At 39.7% G+C, this 24,088-nt stretch overlaps 1 protein-coding gene across 2 annotated transcripts in view; it reads right to left on the bottom strand.

Annotated features, from left to right (window-relative positions):
- Positions 1 to 6,471: 6,471 nt before the first annotated feature.
- LOC132402972 (aftiphilin-like) overlaps positions 6,472 to 24,088 on the bottom strand; it is an 80,927-nt gene continuing 63,310 nt past the window's right edge. For both annotated transcript variants that reach the window (XM_059986145.1, XM_059986144.1), the window contains exons 7-9: positions 23,770 to 23,830; positions 10,937 to 11,060; positions 6,472 to 7,475 (exon numbers count right to left, since the gene is read on the bottom strand). In XM_059986145.1, the coding sequence (XP_059842128.1) occupies positions 7,331 to 7,475; positions 10,937 to 11,060; positions 23,770 to 23,830 (330 nt within the window). In that variant the 3' untranslated portion in view covers positions 6,472 to 7,330. The remainder of the gene's footprint in view (positions 7,476 to 10,936; positions 11,061 to 23,769; positions 23,831 to 24,088) is intronic.

The following is a 24,088-nucleotide window of genomic DNA, read 5'->3' as shown; positions in this document are numbered from 1 at the left end:
GGAATAGCACAGTGCAAGGCATAAAATTACTATAAGTTACAAAACTAAATAAATAGTGCAAAAGAGAACTAATTGTTCATGAATTCTTGGACTATTCAGAGATATGATAGTGGAGGGGATGAAGCTATTTCTAAAACACTTTGTGATTCTTCCGGCTCCTGTAACGCTGTCTCAATGGTAGTAAGGAGAACAGGGCGTGGTGAGGGTCTTTTCTGAATAATGCCGCTTTCTCAAGACACATCCTTGTGAAGATGTCCTCAATGGTGGGGACAGTTGTCCCTGCAATAGACCTGGCCGAGTCTACAACTCTTTCAATCCTGGTACAGAGCCTCTGTACCAGGCAATGATGCAGTTAGAATGCTCTACTGTACATCTATAAATTTGCTACAGTCTTTGGTGACATACCAAATCTCCACAAATTCCAATGAAGTAGAGCTGCTGGTACGCCTTCTTCATGCCTGCTGCGTCAATATATTGGGCCCAGGATAGATCGACAATCGAACTAGGTGGCCAACTGAGTAACATCCTGGGACAAATTCAATGGGAGGACTCTGCATGCTTTATCGCGGCAGCATTAGTGCTCCATAACTTTTTTGAGACTACTGTCAAAACACCTTCTCCGAAGGCGGAGACTTCTGAATTGACACTGAACCATGAACACTACCTTACCTACTTTTTAATTTCTATTTTTGCACTACCTATTTAACTATTGAATATATATATTCATACTATAATTTACAGTTTTTCACTATTATTATGCATTGCATTACACTGTTGCCACAAAGTTAACACGTTTCACGACATATGCCGGTGATATTAAACGGGATTCTGATTTTGACTACAGCAATCAGTCGTTGCCTTCTGCAGCAATCTTCATCTTCCTCCAGACACTGTCGCATCTGTGGCTTTCTCTTCGAACCTCTGAATATTTGAGGTGTGGATCGGTGTGGCCAGTCGTGGGGGAATCCCTGGGTTTATCTGTTACTCTGCTCACAACGAACCACGATCCACAAATTCCGGACCTTCTGATTAGCTCTACTGCTCTCCCTCTGATGGAAGCTGATTACTGTCGGTCCATGGCCTCCTCTACTGCCACTCTCAGTTTGGAGGGCCAACACCTCATTTTGCATCTGAGTGGCATTAACATAGATTTGTCTAACTTCCAGTATTTTCTCCGCCCTCACTCCATGTTTCTTTTTACATTCCATATTTTGGTTACCTTCTCACATGTCCATCACCTCCGTCTGGGTCCCCTCCTTACCTGTCTTGATGGTTCACTCTCCTCTCCTACTAGATTCTTCCTTCTTTAGCCCTATCCGTCCCAGCTCTTTACTTATATGTTTTTACTCAGATTGCTCCTAAGAATGTCCATAGCAGTAACAAGGTAAACGGATGTTGGACGCAGACGGTGTCAATACTTGAGACAAGGACGTTGAGTGTACTTGCAGAAAGGGACCACAACGCATTCAACGTGAAATATTTTAGATGATGGAAATCTGAGGCAAACAAAGACAGGAAATGCTGGAAACGCTCAGCCAGTCAAAAAGTATTTGTGGAAAGAGAAATGGAATTAATGCTTCAGGATCTTTTATTATTTCATGCCATAATAGGACTCCAATAAATTCAACATGAAATTTTGAAGGATGAAGGACCTTTAACAGGAAAATGAAAATACGTACAGAGAATGTTGCTTACTATAGCAACAAGCAAAGATTAACAATGAGAAAATGGATAAACAGATAAAGGGAAAACGACAGATCACAAACGTCTCCTGTTATATCGGGAATTCTCCAGGAACCCAAATTCAGCCAATCCTTCTGCCTGCCGACTGCCCCTTGACATCATCCAGCCTCCCCACTCTAAACACCACCCCACCCCCACCTTACAATCTTTTATTATACCTTTCTCTGTGCCTTGTCTAAAACACGCCAGTGGCATGTTTTAGGATTAGTTTCTAATTTAAAATATTATACTGGTCTCTGTCACTACACTACACTGTTATGGAAAGGATATTGAAAACAGAGAGGGCGGCAAGTGTTCATTCAAAGAGGAGTGTGAAATGTGTGCTACACAGGACAAAGCTGGCAAGCAGTCGGATTCTGTACCGCAGCAGATTTCTGGCGACGGAATAGCCAGGCTTGGTGATCGCGATCAATCACTTGATCCTGATGTGTTGGGCGCTCCATCACGTGGGCTGTAGTAGTACTGCATGAGGAACAGCAGCAATTTGAGATGCAAGGCAAAGGAACGTTGCTTTGGTTCTTCTTAATTAAACCTTCATGAAATTAATTTTCTCATTTAAAAATGCTTTAAAATCTTTCCTTGGTCTTATCTTTCCATACCTTTATAAACTTCTTAGCTCAAAAAGTCTCCATGATCTTTGCACAAGTCCCATTCTTGCTATCAGAACCTAAATCCTTGAACTTCCTCTCCTGACTCTCCCTTCCCCCTTTTTCCTTTTAAAATGATACACAAATCTATTTTTAAACAACTTTGGCCTAATACTTACGCGATAGTGTCAAATGTTGCTTGGTTACTACTCGTGTAAAACACCATATCATATTAAATATTACACAAATGGAATCCTCATTTCCTACTGCTTCTCCATTAAATGTAAGTTATTCTGGCCCCCACTCTGTCTGGAAATCTGGAAATAAAGGACCACAATCAAAAGCCTGACCTGCCTTTACCTCAAAGCTAGTGCCTAAGTCACTCAGCATCCTCCTGCTTTTGTGAAATCCCTCACACTTTCAATAAGAGCTGCCTCTTCAACAGCTCTCACCAGCTCGTCACTGGGTGTATGAAAGTCTTGTCATCGGCATGGGGTTCCATTATTGCAAGACCCTGAAGGTGAGCTGTCCATCTGCATCATTTCTTTGACTGCAATTTCAGATCATGCTTCTGCTGCCTTCCAGTCTGGCAGGACCAGCCTGCACCGGTCTCAAATGGGGAACTAGAGGGACTGGTTCCCCATTTGGGACTGACCATGGCCTCCCAGTTCTGATGTGAGAGGTAGGCAGTGGGGGAACCAGGAAGACAGGTTCCAGTTTCAAGTTTGTTTCCTCCATCTCACTATACTACTTGCAATTCAACCAGCCACAAAATGCACACATTCCTCCTCCCAAGACTGCTGCGTGAATATGGCAATCTGCAGCTTTCTGGAGACGGAAGCCAGCAATGGTCAAGTAAGCTAGTGTTCGAGCTCTCCAGGCTGTCAGCTGTAACCCCAATGCTGGCCCTTGTGCATTAATATCCAGGCTGCCATCAGCTTTCTGTGTTAATCCAAAGCTCTGTCTGACTGCTTAGGTTGATGTTGAACATCAAAAAGCAGTAGTGCTATCTCTGGTATCCTGACCAATATTTATCTCTTCAGGAAGGTCACTAAACAGACATTTGCATTGCTATCACATCACTGTTTGTGAGAGCTTGGATGTTGTGTTTTTCACAACTTCAGAAGTGTTTCATCTGCTGTAAGAAGACTTGCCTATACATAGCACCCATCACAATATCAGACTGCTCCAAACCATGTAACAATTAATCCTAAAATGCAGTCAATATTGTAGTAGAACAATGCATCAAGCATACACAAGAGCAATGTTATCTATCACGGCCAGTTATTCTTTATCAGAATCAGGTTTATTATCGTTGACATACATTGTGAAATTTGCTGCTTTGTTACAGCAGTACAGTGCAAGACAAAAAAGTCACCAAATAGAGCAGATGACAAATAACAAGACAGCAGTCATGAACCATTCAGAAATCAGATGGCAATGGGGAGGAAGCTGTTCCTAAGACATTGAGTGTGGATCTTCAGGCTCCTGTACCTCCTGCCTGATGGTAGTAATGAGAAAAGGTCTTGACCCAGATGAAGGATGCTGCCTTCTTGAGGCAACGCATTGTCCTCAATGGTGAGAAGGGTCATGCCCATGAAAGAATTATCCAAGTCTGCAACCTTGGGTGAGGGATAATCATTGGCCAAGGCATCAGACCTGAGTGGTATCATGTTCATACAGGAGAGAAGGTGGCACGTCTGCTTGTGCAGGCCCATGCAGCTCTATACTGGATTACCAGTCGCTCGAATGCAGTTTCAGCCACAACATCAACTCAGAGCAAAATGCTGGAGGAACTCAGTAGGTCAGGCAGCATCCACAGATTATGTATACTCAATGTTTCGGCCAAGATCCTTCTTCAGGACTGAGATGGAAGGGGGGAGACACCAGACTAAAAAGGTGGGGAGAGGGGAAGGGAGTTAGCCAGAAGGTGAAAGGTGAAGCCAAGTGGGTGGGAAAGGTCAAGGGCTGGAGAAGGAGGAATCAGACCGGATGGGGACTATAGGAGAAATGGAAGAAGACCTAGGGGCAGTAATAGACAGATGAGAAGAGTTAAACGGTCAGAGTGGGGAATACAGCTGGGGCAAGGAGAGGGATTTTGTTTACCAGAAGGAGAAATCTATATTCATGCCATCAGGTTGAAGGCTACCCAGACAGAATACAAGGTGTTGCTCCTCGACCCTGAGGGTGGGGTGGCCTCATCTTCGCACTAGAGGAAGCTATAGACCACATGTTGGAAGTCCCACTTGTGGCGGATGGAGTAGAGATGCTTAATGAAGTGGTCCCCCAATTTATGACGGGTCTCACTGATGTGGAGAAGACCACGTTGGGTGCACCAGTCAAACTAGATGACCTCACCAGATTTGTTACCAAATCTGGAAGGACTGTTTGGGGCCCTGAATGGAGGTAAGAGAAGAGGTGTAGGGGCAGGATTAGTACTTAGGCCACTTGCAAGGGATAAGTGCCAGAAGGGAGATTGATGGGGAAGGATGAATGGACAAGGAAATCAGAGAGGGAGTGATCCCTGCAGAAAGCATGGGGTGGGGGGGGGGGAGGAGGGGAAAATATATTTAGTGGTAGGTTTAACTCAGAGCTGTGCTTCATCTGACAGCCAGACTCCCCCAGTGTATACCATGGAGTGTTTGGTGATGTTATAGGACTGAAAGACTCTCCAGAAATCTAAGTCCCACTTAATTTTGGTAATACATGATCATATTCCTAACTCCGTAATTCCAGGCAACACTTGCCCATCACATCTTTGAACATACCCACTCTCACTTAAATGCATGGCCTCCAGTATTAGACATTTCAATCTGGGATAAAAAGACACTGTCTGTCTACTCTGTGCCTCTCATAAGATTATACATTTCTAACAGACCCCTCATCAGCCTCCACCACTCTAGAAAAAACAACCCAACCTCTTGTTATAGCAAATGCCCTCTCATCCAGGCAACAGCTTAGTAAACCTCTTCGGCAGCCTCGACATCCTACCAATATGGGCAACTAAATTTGCACGCAATACTCCGGATGCAGCCCATCCAGAGATTTACAAAGCTGCAACACCTTACTGATTTTTGAACTCAATGTCCCAAGATCCCTCTGTTAAGGGCTGTCATTAACAGTGTACTATTTACTTTTGACCTACCAAGAGGAACATTTCACATCTGGCTGGGATAAACTGCTTCTGCCATTTCTCTGCCAATATCTATATCCCACTGCATTCTTTGCCTGTCTTTTACACTCTCTACATCACCAATCTTTATATCATTTGAAAACTTACTAACCCATCCAGATACATCACAAACAGCAGAGGTCTCAGTATGGATCCCTGTAGAATACCACTAATCACAGACCTCTAACTAGAATAAATCCCCTTTGACTACTACCTTGTGTTCTGAATCCAAACAGCTAATTCACCAGTGATCTCTTGCATCTTAATCTTCCAGATGATCCACACTCCTCCATTCCCTGCATATCTAGGTGCCAATCTAAAATCACGAGTATATCAGCTCCATTACACCTGGCAGCTGATTCCAGGCACCTTCCACTATTTAAAAACTTGTCACACATCCTCTTTAAACATCATCCCCTCTCCTTTAGTACTTGGGTTGCTATCTATGCCTCTTCTCTGCAACGTTTAATCACTGGAGACATCTATAAAATTGGTATTTAATGTGTCTCATTATAGAAACATTGGATGATGGATGAATGAAACCTGATGCAACATAGAACAACAATAGTATGAAAGATGCTGAGGAAAGGAGAGTGGGAACAGTTGTGCCTGGAGGCATGGTTTAAGGGTTAGCCAGCAGCAAAATGGGAAGGCCTATCATCTTGAATCATAAAAAATGTCACATCAACATTAATGAAATAATTCCATGGCCCAAGTTAAATTGCTGCATTTACATCTAAACAAATGATTTGCAAAGCTAGATCAACACTTTATTTCTTAAGACATCCATCACTAAAACAATGTGGGTTTTTAATGTATTGTCTTTTGAACAATGGATAGTTTTATAAATTCTCCTTTGATGTGAATGTATGCCCTATCCCACCAAGGCTGTTACCTAGATGCTGTTCATAACATTGGATTGTCATCCAGTGATGCTACTTCTGCATCAAAGAAAGGCACAGAACAAGGTTGCTTCAAATCATCTTTTATTTTTCTGTATTCTAAAAGTAAATATACATACTACAGTTATAAAAGAACCTGGGCATGCACATCAACCTATTCAGGTTCTTCAATGAATCATTTTTTCCATAGGAATTTCACCATTTACAATCCATAGTTATTACTGTACATACAGCCCAATCATTGCAAACTATGATTATGTCCACCATATCTTTACACTGTGCAAATCCTCAATAAAATATGCATTAGTGGCAAAATAAAACAAATAACCAGAGCAAAATCTTGGTCCCTCATTCCCCAAAGAGCTCAGGCTTGTGAATTACAGTATCTTATTCTGAAATGAGCTCAGCTGCTGTCTGCACTTACAATTTTAGAAATTACTTCAATAGTTCATTGGATTCAGGCAGACCAGTGCTTGATGAAAAAAGGGTACACAACGGTAGAAGTCAATATTTTATCAAAGGGGCGTTGAAACACCCTAGAGGACTTTTTTTGAATTAATAAGAAATAAAATATAACATTGAAAGATTCACCAGGATTTCAGTGTTAAACAGAATCTGAATATTCAGATTTCCAATATTTTATGAAAGTCATTGCTAAATTAGCTAACAAAACAAATTTATACAACCCAACAAAGCAAAAGAAAAATAATCTGCAGATCCTTCCACCTGATATTTACAGATTTTCTTAATATAAACATCCTTAAATGACCAATATAAATAAATATACAACACTATTGTATAATCCATACTAGAACACTCCTGAACTGCTGACCAATAAATCATCCAGATAACTGATTAGTTTTAATTTTGAGAAAGCTGAAAGTCATATTTTAAAATGTTCATAAATTAAAACTATGATCCACCGCTCAGTCTGCTTTTTCATGAGAGCTTACCAAAGGTGTTAATGTGGTTGGAAACATCAGCACCTTGGCATGCATGAATGACAGATCAGGAAGGCTTGCTATCACCTGGGCAGCTTCATTACTAAGAATTTCCTCCTTTTTTGGTTTCCTATGAAGCAGAGAAAAAATTACTTTGAAACTGTTGTGCAATTGCACTTTTACACAGAGACATAACAAAGATTTTTACTCATGTATATGATGTAAGTAATAAAGTCAATTCAGTTCAATTGCAATGATCATAAGACATGCAACACTAAGCCTTTATTCTGATTGTTTCAATAATGTTTTTTAAAAGGACAAATCCTCCTAACTTTTATTGAAGTCAAGTTCATCTTATCATTATTAATGTTAATCCTAAAGGTTAATGAAGATGTTAAGGTATCAATGATGTATTTATTATAGCCCCTCCAACACTAAAAACCCCAGAAATTTCATGGCAACATTAACAAATACAATTTAACACAAACCAAATTAGGAGGTATTTGCTTAGATCTTATAGTCAGCAAAGTTCTAGCATTTGCTGCTGCCCACAATTATTTAGAATTTAATTGTATCTTTTCTACTTTTATTTACAATCTGGTGTCAGCAGTAGGAATCCCTGGCATTCTACACTAGTCATGGCAGCAACCAGGCTCAGCATAAACAATTATGAATGTTCATGGAAAACCAAGGAAGTATTAAGTTTAATTATTCATCATTTTCTCAAAAACAAAGTATTAGGATATGACACTCTTTTAACATATTAGACACTAAGTTCTTAATTCCTATGTTCAATTGCAAAAATATAGACATCAGATCTATTTCAATGAATTCAGTCTCAAATAACAAATGCAAAATCTAGCTCATAAGAATAGATGATTTTTTTTAAAGGAGAATTTTAGAAGGTATAAAATGTTGCTCATGCAAGAAGTCGGAATAGCCCCACCAGTCCTCTGCCGTTCAATAGTGGTTGTTCCAATCCTGGCCTCAGCACTGCCTTCCCCAGTCTCCCCCTATCCATCAGCACCTTGTGAATATCAGTCTGTCTTGAATCAATTCAATGACTCCTCCACAGCCCCCTGAAGCAAAGAAATTCAGAGAAGCTCCTTGCCTTTATTTTAAATAGGAGATTCCTTATTCTGAATTTGCACCTAGTTCCAGATACCCTAGCAGGAGAAACATCATCTCAGAGCCCACCCTATCAATCCACCAGAGGGCTATCCTTCAGCGAGATCACCTCTCATTTTTCGAAATACCAATGAGTATCTAAAGGAAGAGAGAATCACTTCAAAAGAGTGGAATTTGGAGCACTACTGTATCACTCTTCTCATAAGGACTTGAGCTTCAGGTCTTCCCTTGTTCTCCCTGAATCAGACTCAGTTCAAACTAGTGTAGCCAGATCAGCCAGTTGTTAGGCTCAAGTTAATTCAGGTCAAGACACAGACCGCTCTATTCATAAGCCTGCATCTTCTATCTTGCCAAAGAGCACAAACTTATTTGGAAATGGTCTCTAGTAGACTTTTGGTAAGGGGCTTATCATGTCCACTTTTAATAGTTTTGATCCAGCTATTCCTGAGCAAGGCCAGTTCACAAAATGGAGGTTACAAAACCATCTCACAAACAACATTCTCCATTCCTTCAACCACATGGCAGAGTAAAGACATGAGGGTTTGTCTACTTCCACAGTCCTGTTTTTTACTGTACCTTGGTTTTTGTGATAATACTAAATCAATTTTGTAATTGATACAAGAAAATAGCAGGAGTAGGTCTCTCAGCTCCACAATCCTGCCCACCATTCACTATAATCATGGCTGATTTATGGTGGACTAAACTCTTAAGTGCTAAGTTCTGCACAACCCACAATTCATTGATCTTTCATTTACTGATCTTCACCTTAAATACACCAGGGCAGAGAATTCTAGGGACTCCCTACTTTCTAGGAGAAGAAATTTCTTTACATCTCAGTTTTGTTAACCAGCCACTTGTAAGTGACTCGTTGTTCGTAACTCTTCTAAGTGAAAACACCTTAGCATCTACCTTGTTAAGTCCCTAGGGGGTCCAACATGTTTGAATAAGGTCACTCCTCATTCTTAAACTATGGAAAATAAACCAAACCAAACTGCCAGCTCTCTTCATAGGACCAGTTATTCCAGGAAATATTTGATAAATCTCCTTCCTACTGGCTCCAGTTGCTATTTTATTGTTTCATAAATCTGGGGATAAAACATTGCAACATTCCAGGTGTGGCCTCACTCACAGTGTGTACAACTGAGACGGTATCTCCTGTTCTTAAACACCAACCCCTTTACAATAACAGCCAATGTGTCATTTCCTTTAACTACTTTTTAGACCTGCATGCTAATTTACTGTGATCATTTAGATGCATTAGAACATCTAGATCTCTCCAAACCTCATTCATTTGAAGTCATTCTTTCTCCATTTAGCTAATTATTGGAGCAGAGCCAATAAGAGTGAATTAACAGTTTAAACTGATAAGCAAATAAGAATGGATTTGGATACGAAGTTTGGATACGAAGTTGTGAATACTGCTCAGATTATCTATCATAAGGAAAATCCCCACGCCAGGGGCAGAGAGGAGGAAGATCAATTATTTGATTAACGGGAGATCCCTATTTAAATGTTATAAGTTGGAGTGGTGATTTGAGTGAGTGTTGGTGCAAAGGGAACAACAGCATTTGAATCATTTTGTGAGAGGTCTATAAATTGGATGACAACTCTGTTTCATGCATCAAGATCTCCATGATCTCTTTCTACTGCAACATTTTGAAGCCTTACTTCCTTTATGTAATTATCTTTCTCATTATTCCTCCCAAGTAAAATAATTTTATTGCCCTACAATGTAGGGCATTTGGCAACTCCCCATCCACTTATTTACCCACCATGTCTCTCTGCCTCCTCCCATTTGTTAATTACCTTCCTCTCATCAGCAAGTTTATTGTGTGCTGTTATTAATATAAATACAACCATGTGAAACCCCAGTAGTGACCTCAAAGGCATCCCATGTTACAGATTGAGTATGAAAATGACCCACGTATCCTGACTTTTCTTTGTTAGCCAATTCCCTCTGCATACCAATATATCACACCCCAACCCTGTACACTAATTTATCACATTTATCCACTGTTTCTTACCTCCTCAAAGAACTATAGCAAGTCTGTCAAGCATGATTTCCCCTTCATAATATTTTAATAGATCTATTCAATTGTCTCAAGGATTTTTTGTCCTGCATTACATGCTTAATAATGGATCCCAGTATTTTCCCAATGATAAAGATTAGTCTATGTAGCCTACAGTTTTCTTCAAGCTGTCTCTCTCCTTTCTTGAATAGTGGCATTAAAGTTGCAGGATTCCGACCCTGCAATTTCACTCCATTCATTTATACTTTTCACCTTTTGTATAAAACTTGACAGGTTTACAAAATACTTCAGGATTCTATTAAATGATGAATAGACTTGTACATCAATCATTACTGTGTAAATACATTTAATTATTTTAAAAAGTACCCAACTGATACAACTGTAGTCCAAGCTGCTAGTTGCATAGGATTTTAAAATAAGCTTTTTTTTTCACCTGCTTGATGTGCTTGTTCTCTCTGCTGTGGACATTAGCCGAGCAAATGCATCAGTCAATCGATTGACAGTATTAGAGCCTTCCGGTTTAGAAGTAGTCAATTCGTACAATTCTGGATCAACGCCTAAAAAAATACAAGTACCAAAATCAGAGAGTTGTACAGAGCATAGTTATATAATATAAATAAAATTTGAAATCCAAAGCTCTGATTTTTGTAAACATCTGATTTACATAAAAGCACAAAATGCAGGGCAAATGTCCAATTTCATATATTCAGCACAATACAAGCATGATACTTCCAAGTTATCAAATGCTGACATGTTAGTACGAATAACAAAATCTTCTATTAAAGTTGCATACTTAGCACAATATTGAGATTACAAGTCTAGAATGGCAAGTATTTACCCTTCTTCATCCAGAAGGGTATATGCAATTTGTATCTTTTCAATACAATTGTAATAGTTATATTTGGCTTTCAAATTTTAAGAATAAGTTACTGCTCTTACTACTGAAGATTGATGAATGATTCACATTTTATCATTCTCAATGCTGTGGCAATATAGAAAATGCATATATTGGTTAATATTTTACATCTAGATTTTGTCAGCAAATTGGTTATTTAAACCTAGTAGTGAATAACAAAGAATGCATGCGGCAGAGAAATACATGTATCAAAGAAAATTGTTAAGAAAAAAAAATAGGAATGTTATATTTGACCCACGATGGAAACAACTGCAGATCACAGCTGTCACACCAAATCTTACTGCACCTTAGCACATGAAATACTTGATAAACATACAAAAGTTAGAAAACAAAGGTGAATGCTGAAAAAGCAGCAATGCTGTTTAGGATCCACAGAATCCACTAAGTGAATGGAACAAATTCTGGCATTGACTAATTTAGGTCAATGGGAACCCTCTATGGTTTAATCTGCGTTTAACTATAAGAAACAATACAGAACTGCTGAGGTGTTCTAATATTTCAGATCATTTTTTAAAATGTAAAATTGTTTCCTTCCGGATATGCAGGTATCTTGGAAAATATACATTCCTGAATATCCAAGAAGCAAGTACTTCACAAAAAAATCTCACTACTAAAGTGCCAAATATGAATTGGACAGAAAAATAAACCTAAAGTGTACAGTAGGATCATACTAGCACTACCAGCAACACTGGTGAATGCTTTCCAAACTGGCTAAAATGCTTCCAGAAGAAAGCAGAAAACACAAACACCATCTCTTAAGATTCCAATCCAGCAGAAATCTCGTACAAGTACTTTGTAGTTTCTTTAAAGGTGGCAAAGGCACATGGCATGCTTGCATTTATTAATAAAGGAACTGAGTTCAAGAGTTGTCAAGGTATGTTGCAATGGTTAGGCTGCATCTGGAATATAGAATTCAGCTCTGGTAATCCCATTCCAGAAAGCACATTGACGCTTTGACAGAAACATTCACCAGGATACTGCCTTAAATAGAGGGCATGTGCTATAGGAAGGATTTGGACACATTTAGGCTGTTTTCTCATGTCAGAGCCTGAAGGGAGATCAGAAAAACGTTTATAAACTTGTGAGCAGCATAGACAGTAAACATACAGCAACTTTTTCCCAGGGTTGAAATGTCTAATACTAGAGGCATGCACTTAAGGTAAGGGAATTAAGTTCAAAGGGGCTGTGTAGGATTTTCTTGTAGAGTGATGGATATCTATAATATGCTGCTTGGGGAGGCGGCGGCAGCAAATTTAGAGGCATTCAAGAGACTATCAGGCATGTGAATATGTAGAAAATGGAATGTATGGACATGATGAAGGCAGAAGGGACTAGCTTAGTTGGGCATTTGATTACAGTACTAATTTAATTAGCTCAGCACAAGATTGTGGACTGAAGGGCTAGTCCTTGAGCTGTAGTGTTCTATATTCTACGAGTGCAAACTCAGTAGTGCTTACACTCCCAATTAGTCCGCTAACATTATTGATTTGTGAAATTAGTGCAATTGCAGCTTTATCCTAATTTAAGCCATTCCAAGCCAGGTAGAAATACCTCACTGCTTGTGAATCAGATTGAGTATAAAAGAAATGTTTTAAACCTACCATGGTACGTAATCATGTTTTCAATAGTTTCTATTATGACACATGACATAGACAATCATTGCCTATGACCATGATTGTTCTTGACAAATTTTCTACAGATATGGTTTGCCTTTGCCTTTGGCTGGGCAGTGTCTTTACAAGACGGGTGATCCCAGTAATTATCAAAATTCTGCAGAGATTGTCTGCCTGGCATCAGTGGTTGCACAACCAGGAACTGTGATACACAGCAGCTGCTCATACAACCATCCACCATCTGCTCCTATGACTTCATGAGACCCTGATTGGTAGGCTAAGCAGGTGCTACACCTTCCCCAAGGATGACCTGCAGGTTAGTGGAAGGAAGGTGCCTTACACCTCCTTATAGACATTACACCTCCTTACACCACCACATAGATGTTCCTCCACCCTGCCACCCATGCAAAACTATTAGGCCGAGGTAAAATAATATTCTGTTTAGTGCAGATGCTTTCAAAGCTAATGAAATGAGAAGTCTCTAAATATCAAAAACAGTAAACAGTAAAATAACTAAATCAAATCAATATTTGGTGTGACCACCCTTTGTCTTTAAAACTGCATCAATTCTCTAAGGTACACTGTCCTGCAGTTTTATAAGAAAATCAGCTGGTAGATTGTTCCAAGCATTTTAGAGAACTTGCCACAGTTGTTTTGCTGACTTTGACTGCCTCACTTACTTCTCTCCCTCCAGGTAATTCCAGACAGCCTCAGGATCAGGATTCTGTTGTAGAACTCCTTGTTCTTCTTTTCACTGAACATACTTCTTTATGATCTTGGTCACGTGTTTGGGGTCATTGCTCTGCTGCAGAATGAAGATGGGGCTGACCAGACACCTCCCTGATGCTATTGCATAGTGGACAAGAAACTGTTTGTACTTCTCAATGGCGAATCCATTAATTCTGAACAGATCACCAACTCCATTTGCAGAAATACAGCCCAAACCTGCAGGGAACCTCCACCATGCTTCACTGTTGGCTGCAGCCACTCATCCATGTAGTGCTCTAGCTCTTCTATGAACAAACTACCTCCTGGTTGAGCCGAAAATTTAAAATTTTGACTCACCAGTCCAGAGCCCTTGCTGCCATTGTTCATCACTCATTCTCATGTTTTGTGTGTAGGTGAGTCACTTGCAAGAGAAAATCTACAGACACAGGACATCCAAGCAACACACACAAGATGCAGGAGGAACTCAGCAGGCCAGGCAGCATCTATGGAAAAGGGTACAGTCAACATTTCAGGCCGAGACACTTTTGGAGAACCTGCTGAAGGCTCTCGGCCTGACACATCAACTGTACTCTTTTCCCTTTTCCATAGATATTGCCTGGCTTGCTGAGTTCCTCCAGCATATTGAAGCAAGTCTCTTGGCTTTGTTTCCACTACAGAGGAATGAATTTTTGGCTGCAACTCTTCCATGAAGACCACCTGACAAGACTACTCTGGACCCTAGAGGGGTGTATTTGGCTTCCAGTGGTCTCTGAGTTCATAGATGATAGCAGGACTGGAACTTCTGATTTACAAGAGACATCAGTTTGATGTATTTCTTGTTTCCTACACTCAGTTTTCATGGTTGACAACTGCATTTCAGGTCCTCAATATTGCCAGTTTCTTTCAGCTTCTTTAGTAGAGGTTGGGCAGCACATCTTGAAACTCCTGTCTGCTGCAAAATTTCTGCTTAGGAGAGATGTGGTGATGCAGGATATCTTATGTGCTAACCAAAAATTAACAACCAAACCAAGTGACTTAACTTAAAGGACAATCAACACAGAGACAAACAGCAGCTAGGGAAATTAAATTCAGTTGAACGAATAATCTAGTATTTTTTTTAACGTAACAATGTTTCAGTAAAAGCGACCATATGATAAAATTCACTAACATCTTGCGTGGAAGGAAATCTGCCATTCTTCGCTGGCCCCTCTGTGATTCTGGACCCACAACAATGTAGCTGACTAAACTGCTCTCAAAAACGGCCCAAGAAAGCCCAACACAGTGGGGGCCAACTGGAAACTGAGAATAATAGCAAGCTTTGTTAGGAACTTTCACTTTTCAACAGTTTAAAAAGAGATTGTGAAAGTAACCAGTGCCACATGTAATTGATGTATAACTTATAAATATTGAGAACATGAGATGAAAAGCCCTTGAAAGTGAGTCCATAGGTTGTAGGAACATTTCAGTGTAGGGGTGAATGAAGATGAGTGAAGTCATCCGCTCTGGATCAAGAGCTTTACAGTTGAGGGGTAATAATGGTTCCTGAAGCTGGTGGTATGGGTCCTGAGGCTGCTGTATCTTCTGATGGCAGTAGCAAGAAGAGAATACGGCCTGGATGGTGGAGGTCCTTGATTATGGATGCTGCTTCCTGGGACAGTGCTCCTTATAAATGGGCTCAATGGTGTTGAGTGCTCTAACCGCGATGGACTGGGCTGTATCCACTAATTTTTTTTTTTTTTTTTTTTTTTTAAACACACTTTTCCATTCAAGAGCATTGGTGTTTCCATACTAGTCCATGACGTTACCGGTTAGCATGTTCTCCACTGCAGATTTACAGAAGTTTGTTGAAGTTTTAGATGACATGTTGAATCTTCGCCAACCTTTAAGCAGAGGAGCTGCTGTATTTTCTTCATAATGGCACATATGTGCAGGACCCATTACATGCCCACCAAAATGATAATGCCAAGATATTTAAAGTTGCTGACCCTCTCCACCTCTTGTCCTCCAATGGGGACTGGCTCATGGACCTCTAGTTTCCTCTTCCTGTAGTCAAAGATCAGCTCCTTGGTCTTAATGACACTGAGTGAGAGGTTGTTATCGTGCACCACTGAGCCAGATTTTCAATATGCTGAATCATCACCACCTTTGATTCAGCCAATGGCAGTGGTGTCATCAACAAACTTAACGATGGTATTGGAGTTGTGCTTAGCCTTACACTGTTAAGTATAAAGTGAGTAAAGCAGAAGGCTAAGCACACAACCTTGTTTTGATGGTGATTTTGGAGATGTTGCCAATCTGAACTGAACAGGGTCTGCAGGTGAGGAAATAGAGGATCCAGTTGCATAAGGAGGTATTCAGGCCTAGGTCTTGAAACTTATGGATTAGTTTTGAGGGGATGATAGTATTGAATGCAGAACAATGGTTAATGAACACCATCCTGATGTATGCATCTTCACTGCCTAGATGTCCTAGGGTTGAGTGAAGAGCCAGTTTCAGTTTACAATGCAACATGAGATTACTTTCTTCAACATGACCACCCCACCTGCCCTGCTTACTGTCAAGTACCTAGAACAAGGTTACCACAGTAGTGTTTAGAAAAACTTCACAGCAATGATGCAACATTACAACTACACTTTAAAAGACATTAATTTACCTCAGTTATCCAACACCAAACTAAATTCACCAGAACAAGCACCTCAAAAACTCCTTTCAAATACAGATCCCACCATTTGAAAATCCCACACTTAAGCTTTATTTTTAGTCAAGATACTATTTGCATCAATATTTTCTGTATGCACATTAGTTTAAATGTGCGCATTTCAGATGTACTTAAAAGTAAAAAAAGAAACATTGCACAGATTTCATTAAAATGGGCAGTTGTTACACAAATTTAGTACTTCTGCTTTACATTTATATAAACAAAATAACAGTGAACTCATTGAATTAATCACCTGACTTTTATAATCTGTTAATCCAAGCCAGGTTAAAAACTGACATTGAAGAAATGTTTTAAAATAAAGCATTGGAATTTCTCTCAAGTCACCTTAAGAGCCACACCAGCTACGTAAAGCAGGAAATTCACCTTCAAACTAATATGCCAACTTTTAGCAGTGGAACCATGTATCAAAAGATTAAACTGTATGGACATTTCAGAAGAGCAATGTGCAAGGAGAAATATTCAATTCTAAGTTGCAGCAAGCATAAATACATGGCTCATGACTTCCAACAAAACTACCATGCATTGAAATTCTCCTATGAATGTAGAATAAAGTTGGTGATATTAAAACGGGATGCTGAAAACTCAGGTGAAACAGTAACTGTGCAAAGAGAAATAGTTAATATTTGAAGTCTTAACAAGTCTTTGACTTGAAAAGTTAACTTTGTTTTTCGTGGGTTTTTTTTTACACAGATGCCATCTGACCAATCGCGTCATCAGCTTTATTTAAACAGATGGCTATAACATTGCTGCATATCTGAGAGAACAGGTATCAGGTCGGGCCACATTATTGGAGGGAAATGGACAGTCAATGATTCAGCTCAAGACCATTCAGTTCGCCTAGCATTTTCAAATTTGGATTCCCAACACTTGGAAGTTATTTTAATTTGGCCTTATCCCATTTTCAGCCACTCTGGATTAGTACACAATACAATATGGATTACTGCATGGTAATGTTAAGTACATTACATTTAACCAAAGTTAGGGGTTCTGACTATGATGCTATCATAGTCAAGCTAAGTTCATCAATTCCTTTACCAAATAACACAATCACAACAGCAACACCCACCTAACAAATGGAAGTATCTCCTGCATTTGGCTACCCATGAAAAACTAATTCTAGCTAGCATAACTAACAGCACTGGTCTCTTCATAATTAATCAACAGAAACTGTGAATAATGTCATCAAGCAACTTGAAGCAATAGGCAATCCTCAATACAAATTCTTTCAGAAGTGCTTGCTGCAGACAATTTCCATCTCTGATCCAGACAGGAAAGTCGCTGTCCTCAACATTAAGCCCGGGGTTTACATCACTCAAGGTTCAACCCCATCCCAAACAAACGCTTGAATTTCACAGCAGAGGAGTAATGGCGTGATTATCATCATTGTCCCAGGGTGCCCTTCAGTCCAGAAACAACCGTTCAAGGTGATGGATCAAGGCAATGGATCACCTGCAGTTTCTGCTACAGATTAAACATCTTACTTTCATTTAGATGTTGCTCTGCCATGATCAGTATTCCCATAAATAAGATTTCACAATTTGATGGCAATGTTACACATCATAAATTCAGAGTTATTCAACACAGAAACAAACTCTTCACCCTATGAAGTCCACATTGATCAAGTACCAATTTACACCAAATCTATTTCACTGCACTCAGATTCTTAAGAGTGATACAGAGCAGCCAATACCAATCTACACAACTTTAGGACAGGAGAGAAAAGTGAAGCACATGCAGTGCAAGAATATGCAAACACTACATCAGCAGGACCAGATTAAATTCAGGTTGTAAGAGCAGCGAGGCAGCACAAAGGCATAGTCAATAGTGTTTTTGAGATCTCTGATTTATTTCTCCATCCTGTTAATCTCTGCCATGAAAGAGCTCAAATCACTCCATATTATCAAGATAAAACTGAGTGTACTAGATAGAGGCAAAACTATGGATCTGGACAGCATCCAGCTTTACAGAAGGCAGAAACTCCAGAATGATCAATTCTCACAGCTAATCTCTCAGTCTGTCCTCCGGGACTGAAGATGACATGCAAACTGGTCCAGTACAATTCTTCTCAGTCTGCCCTCTGGGACTGAGGATGACATGCAAACTGGTCCAGTACAATTCTTCTCAGTCTGCCCTCTGGGACTGAAGATGACATGCAAACTGGTCCAGTACAATTCTTCTCAGTCTGCCCTCTGGGACTGAGGATGACATGCAAACTGGTCCAATACAATTCTTCTCAGTCTGCCCTCTGGGACTGAAGATGACATGCAAACTGGTCCAATACAATTCTTCTCAGCCTGCCCTCCGGGACTGAGGACGACGTGCAACCTAGTCCAGTACAATTCCGACTCAGAGGGCACCATGCAACCTGGCCCAGTACAATTCCAGGTCTGAGGATGACATGCACCCATTACAGTCCAGTCATTTCTTGGGTAACTGATGAGGCCAGTATGAAAAATGCATATACAGGATGGTGACATATTTCTGCAGATAGGCTAATCAGAAATAGTTTGCACAATTATTCTGAGATAAAGGCATCTGCAATCCTTTTTGGGAAAAAAAGAGCATGTTGAGTGGTTGATATGCTCCCTGCACAGCTTTTGGCGTGTCTCATTGTTGAGAACATGTCAATTGCCTCATAGATGGATAAAATTCAAAATGGGGAAGAGTTCTTGGTCTACTAAAGGACAGTAGCAGAGAGCCCTGGCAATGTCTGTCACACAAACCTATCAAGAAAACACCACAGATGAATCATTTCTTGACCAAGTTCGCTATATTTAGGTCGGCTGGTTCATAGATGTGAGAGACAAAGCTCAGAATCAGCATCTGCATTTGCTGCCAAATATTACAACTTTAGCAAAGGTACCATCTCCTTCCAGGGCTACCTTATTTCTTTAACATATCACCTTCATAATTTGTTGGTCTACGACTGTAGGGTACCATAGGACAGTACTGCAGGGCAGAGTCAAAACAGATTATCAATTGGTAAATTCAAACAGGTCTGATATACTTGCTTTGGAGGCAGCGTAGAGGTTCACCAGGTTGATTCCAGATATGAGGGGGTGAGACTATGAGGAGAGACAGCCGCCTGAGACTATACTCAATGGAATACATAAGAATGAGAGTAGATCTAATAGAAACATATAAAATTATAAGAATTAGGAAAGTTGTTTCCACAACAGGTGAGATGAGAACTAGGGGCTATAGCCTCAAGATTCGGGGGACTAAATTTAAGGTGATGAGGAGGAACTGCTTTTCCTGAAGAGTGGTGAATCTGGAATTCTTTGCCCAATGAATCAGTGGAGGTTACCTCAGGAAATATATTTAAGCATAGGCTGGATAGATTGTTGCATAGTAGGGAAATTAAGGGTGATGGGGAAAGGCAGATAGGTGGAGATGAGTGCATGGTCTGGATGCATACGCCTGCTCCTATTTCTTATGTTATGTTCTTTCAACAAACAATAACAATTTTTTCTTGACAAACTCAATAATTCTTGGTTCTCAGCAGAACTGATGGCTCTTAATGGCCTTGGGGCAGTTACGAATAGGGAAGGAGCAGGAGTGAGGGGAGGAAGCAGCGTTGGAAAAAGCCATTGAACCCAACCCTGTGTGCAAGTCAGCCCATACCAACAACCATCTGTGTATAAACATGCAAGTGGTAATGCCTGGCCTCCAATCATCACCAATAAACTTGTTATTGAACAAAGGCCTTGTGTTGTCAAATCTACTTGATGTTTGTTTGCAAAAAGAAACAAGTAAGCCATAGTCATTCAAACATAAACTAGGAAATGATATGCCGATGAGTCTGTCATTAGTTGTGGGAATGTTATTGGAAAGTATTCTAAAGGACTGAATGTACAAGTAGTTGGATAGACATGAACTGATTAAGGATAGTCAGCATGGCTTCATGGGAAGTAGATCACGTCTTATCAATCTTATACAGTTTCTCAGGGAAGTTACGAGAAAAGTGGATGAAGGCAAGGCAGTTGATATTGTCTACATGGATTTCAGTACAGCATATGACAAGGTCCCGCAAGAGAGGCCGGTCAAGAAGGTTCAGTCACTCAGCATTCAGGATGCAGTAGTAAATTTGATTAGATGCTGGCTTTGTGGGAGAAGCCAGAGAGTGGTAGTAGAGTTGCCTGTCTGATTGGAGGCCTGTGACTAGTGGTGTGCCACAGGGATCGGGGCTGGGCCCTATGTCAATCATCTGGATGATAATGTGGCTAACTAGATCAGCAAATTTGCTGATGACTCAAAGATTGGGAATGCAGTGGCAGTGAGGATGGTTATCATGGCTTGCAGAGGGATCTGTATCAGCAGGAAAAATGTGCTGAAAATGGCAGATAAAATTTAATGCAAACAGGTGCAAGGTGTTGCGCTTTGGTAGGAACAACCTGGGTAGGTCTTATACAGTGAAAGGTAGAGCACTGTGAAGATTGTGGTAGAACAAAGGGCTTTGGGAATACAGGTAACTGTGCATAATTCATTGAAGTTGGTGTCACAGGTAGACAGCTTTTGGCACATTGGCCTTCATAAATCAAGGTATTCTGTAAAGGAGATGGGATGTTAGGTTGTTTTAGACTTTGGCAAGGAACAATTTGGAATACTGTGGGGAGTTTTGGTCACCTGCCTACAGAAAAGAAGTAAATAAGGTCGAAAAAGTACAGAGAAAATTTACAAGTATATTGTTGAGTTTGGAGGACCTCAGTCATAGGGAAGGTCTGTATTCTTTAGAATGTAGAGGATTGAGAGGAGATTTGATAGAGGTATACAGAATTATAAGGGGTACAGATAGAGTAAATGTAAGCAGGCTTTTTCCAGAGGTTGGGTGGGACTAGGACCAGTGGTCATAGGTTAAGGTGAAAGGTCAGAAAGGGAACGCGAGGGGAAACTTCAGAGGGTCGTGAGAGTGTGGAATGAACCGCCAAGCACAAGTGGAGCATGCGGGCTCGACTGTAATGTTTGAGAAGTTTGAATAAGTACATGGAGGGCAACGGTTGATGAAAATGGATAGTTTAAATGGTTTTAGCATGGACTAGATGAGCCAAAGGGTCTGCTTCTGTGTTGTACTTCTCTATGACTCTATATTCAAAGAATTCATACAGGGGCACCTTCTGCAGATGTACCACTGTAAGTACCCTGACTCATATCATGATTTGGTACCGCATTTCGCATGTGCAGGAATATAGTTGGATTCAACCCAATACATCTCTGGCATATCCTTCACCACCACTTGAAGTATCTACATGAGGTGTCACAAGGCAAAAAACATCAAAAATCTATAACATCCGCCCATGCCATTCCCCCCCCCCCCCCCATATATAGGTACCAGTACAGAAGCCAGAAGTCCAACACCAGCATGTTCAAGAACAGCTACTTCCCTTCAACCGTTTGGTTCTCGAATTAAGTTGCACAATCCAATTGACTACCTCAGCAAAGCACTACAATCCTGGTACTTCCTGCTTAACAATAGACAAAACTTCACAGAGATTGCAATACTTCTAAGGCCAAATTTTTAGCCCAGCCAACTAACATCCAACTTAGCCAACCACAATGTTATGGAAATATATTGAAAAATTTGAAAGTTAAATTAGTCTGATTTAATTAACCCTAAATTTTCTTAGCAATTGGACCTCAGCTGCAGGAAAATACTTTAACACAGTCATATACAAAATAAAGAATTACACACCTTCTGCATTGAAAAATCCTCAAGAAAATTGTGAAGCACATAAAATAACTACTTTAAAATACAATTTCTTTTAAGGTGATTCAGTGCCAACTGACATGGTTTATCTCACAGGGAAAGTCATGTAACCACAACATTACAAGCTTGACAGGCTGCAGTTAGAACATTCCGCTGACCTGGGATTGCTGTACTATTACCAAAGCTCATGCTATCCACTGGCCCAAAGAAATCAAGGCTCAGAGCAGTGGAACCTCCATTAACTTGAGCTTCAGGAACCATGTTGATAGGTAGTCATGATAGCGTAAGCCGGAGTTGGGATGATGTGCAAAACAGGGGAGAAAACAAACTTCAACACACACATTACTATTACTATATACTGCAAACATATAATCCAAAACAATTAATATTGAAAATTCTAATTATGGTTAAGCCCTTAAATTTATTTACAATTCAAGATTAAAAATGTAAACTTAATGCCTTTGATAAAGACGATTCATTTAGATTATTTTCTGCGTTACACTTCGTGGCTTATGAACAATTTACAAGCTGAACAAATCACTAGTGAACCAAGAAGGTAGATTTGACTGGAGTAGTTAATGGACATCAAAACAATGCAGGGCTCATCCAGACTTTCTTTCTAGGTTAAGTCAAGGAATTTGCTGGTAGGTTTATGCACACTAGCCCTTGAAGTACTTCAGAAAGGCACAAATCCATTCTATTTTAACCCTGAAAATAAATATCTTAATTTACGATTTTATTTACATAATCTTAGAAAATTTTTGTGATCACAAAGCTGGCTGCGGACATGTGAAATTTAGTGTACAAAAGACTAAAAATGTAATGAAAACTGAACTGAGATTTCAGATGAACTTTATATTCAAAGTTGAATTGCGTGCGCACGCACACACACAAAACTGATATAGTAAATGCAAATATGCTAGGTAACTGGAATGTAGAGCATTATCTAATAGTGAAACAGCAATATTTCAGCAAGCTACTAACCATAGTTTATTTGTTACAGTAAATCTTTTAGATTGCTGTGGAATTAAAACAATAAGTCAGTAAAGATCTAAATTGTGACATGCCAATTTCAAAGGTGATACTCTATTCCATAAAATATAAAAATGCTAAGCATAATGGTAAAACATTTCATTATACTTGTCTATGTTCAAGTAACTGAGTTTGTCCAGGTGAATCTCAAAAATGCACTGGCTTTGATGCTCAGACTATTAAAGCAGTTCAAAACTTCAGCCAATAACTAGAAACAATACATCATAACTTAAATTTTTAATTATTAATGGAATTATAAAATCAAGTGTTTTAAATGTGCAATTTAGCACTTAATATCATCTTGTAATTTGAATATACTGTAATAGAAAAGTATTGTGAAAGACTTAGAAGTGCACTTATAGCCTTTCTAAAGCTCACCTATTCTTATTTACTTTTGTCTTGCTTGCTTACGTAATTAAGACCAGCATAAATCGGCAAGGCTAAAAGAAAGCCTGGATTTCCACAATGAGAAAGGATGGAAAGAAGGAAATAAATCAGCAGAGAGAAATATGTCTGAACTTGGTAGAATTCTTAACTCTAGCTCTGGTGCTAGAGGTTCAATGCAGGGACGTACCATCAAGAGGATTAGTAAGGCCACTGCTACTCCAGTCAAACTGGACAGGCGGGACTTGATCCTAAGGAAAGAGGAAAACATTACATTACACTGGAACTCAAGTTCAATGGTAGAAAAATATCTTCAGGTGCAAAATAATTTCAAAACATTTTATTAAACATATCTACAATAATTAGCTAGTATTTTTGATTCTCAAAGCTCATATTAAACTAAACCATAACTAATCAATAAAGCAGTGATGGATTAAAGTGAACACATTAGATGAGTAAGTGAGCCTGACAAAATAGATCACGAGATTGGTCGGATGTGTAGCGAGTTA

The sequence above is a fragment of the Hypanus sabinus genome, chromosome 12 (assembly GCF_030144855.1).
Source record: "Hypanus sabinus isolate sHypSab1 chromosome 12, sHypSab1.hap1, whole genome shotgun sequence".
Lineage (NCBI taxonomy): Eukaryota > Metazoa > Chordata > Chondrichthyes > Myliobatiformes > Dasyatidae > Hypanus > Hypanus sabinus.
This window is presented reverse-complemented; position numbering and strand designations above follow the sequence as displayed.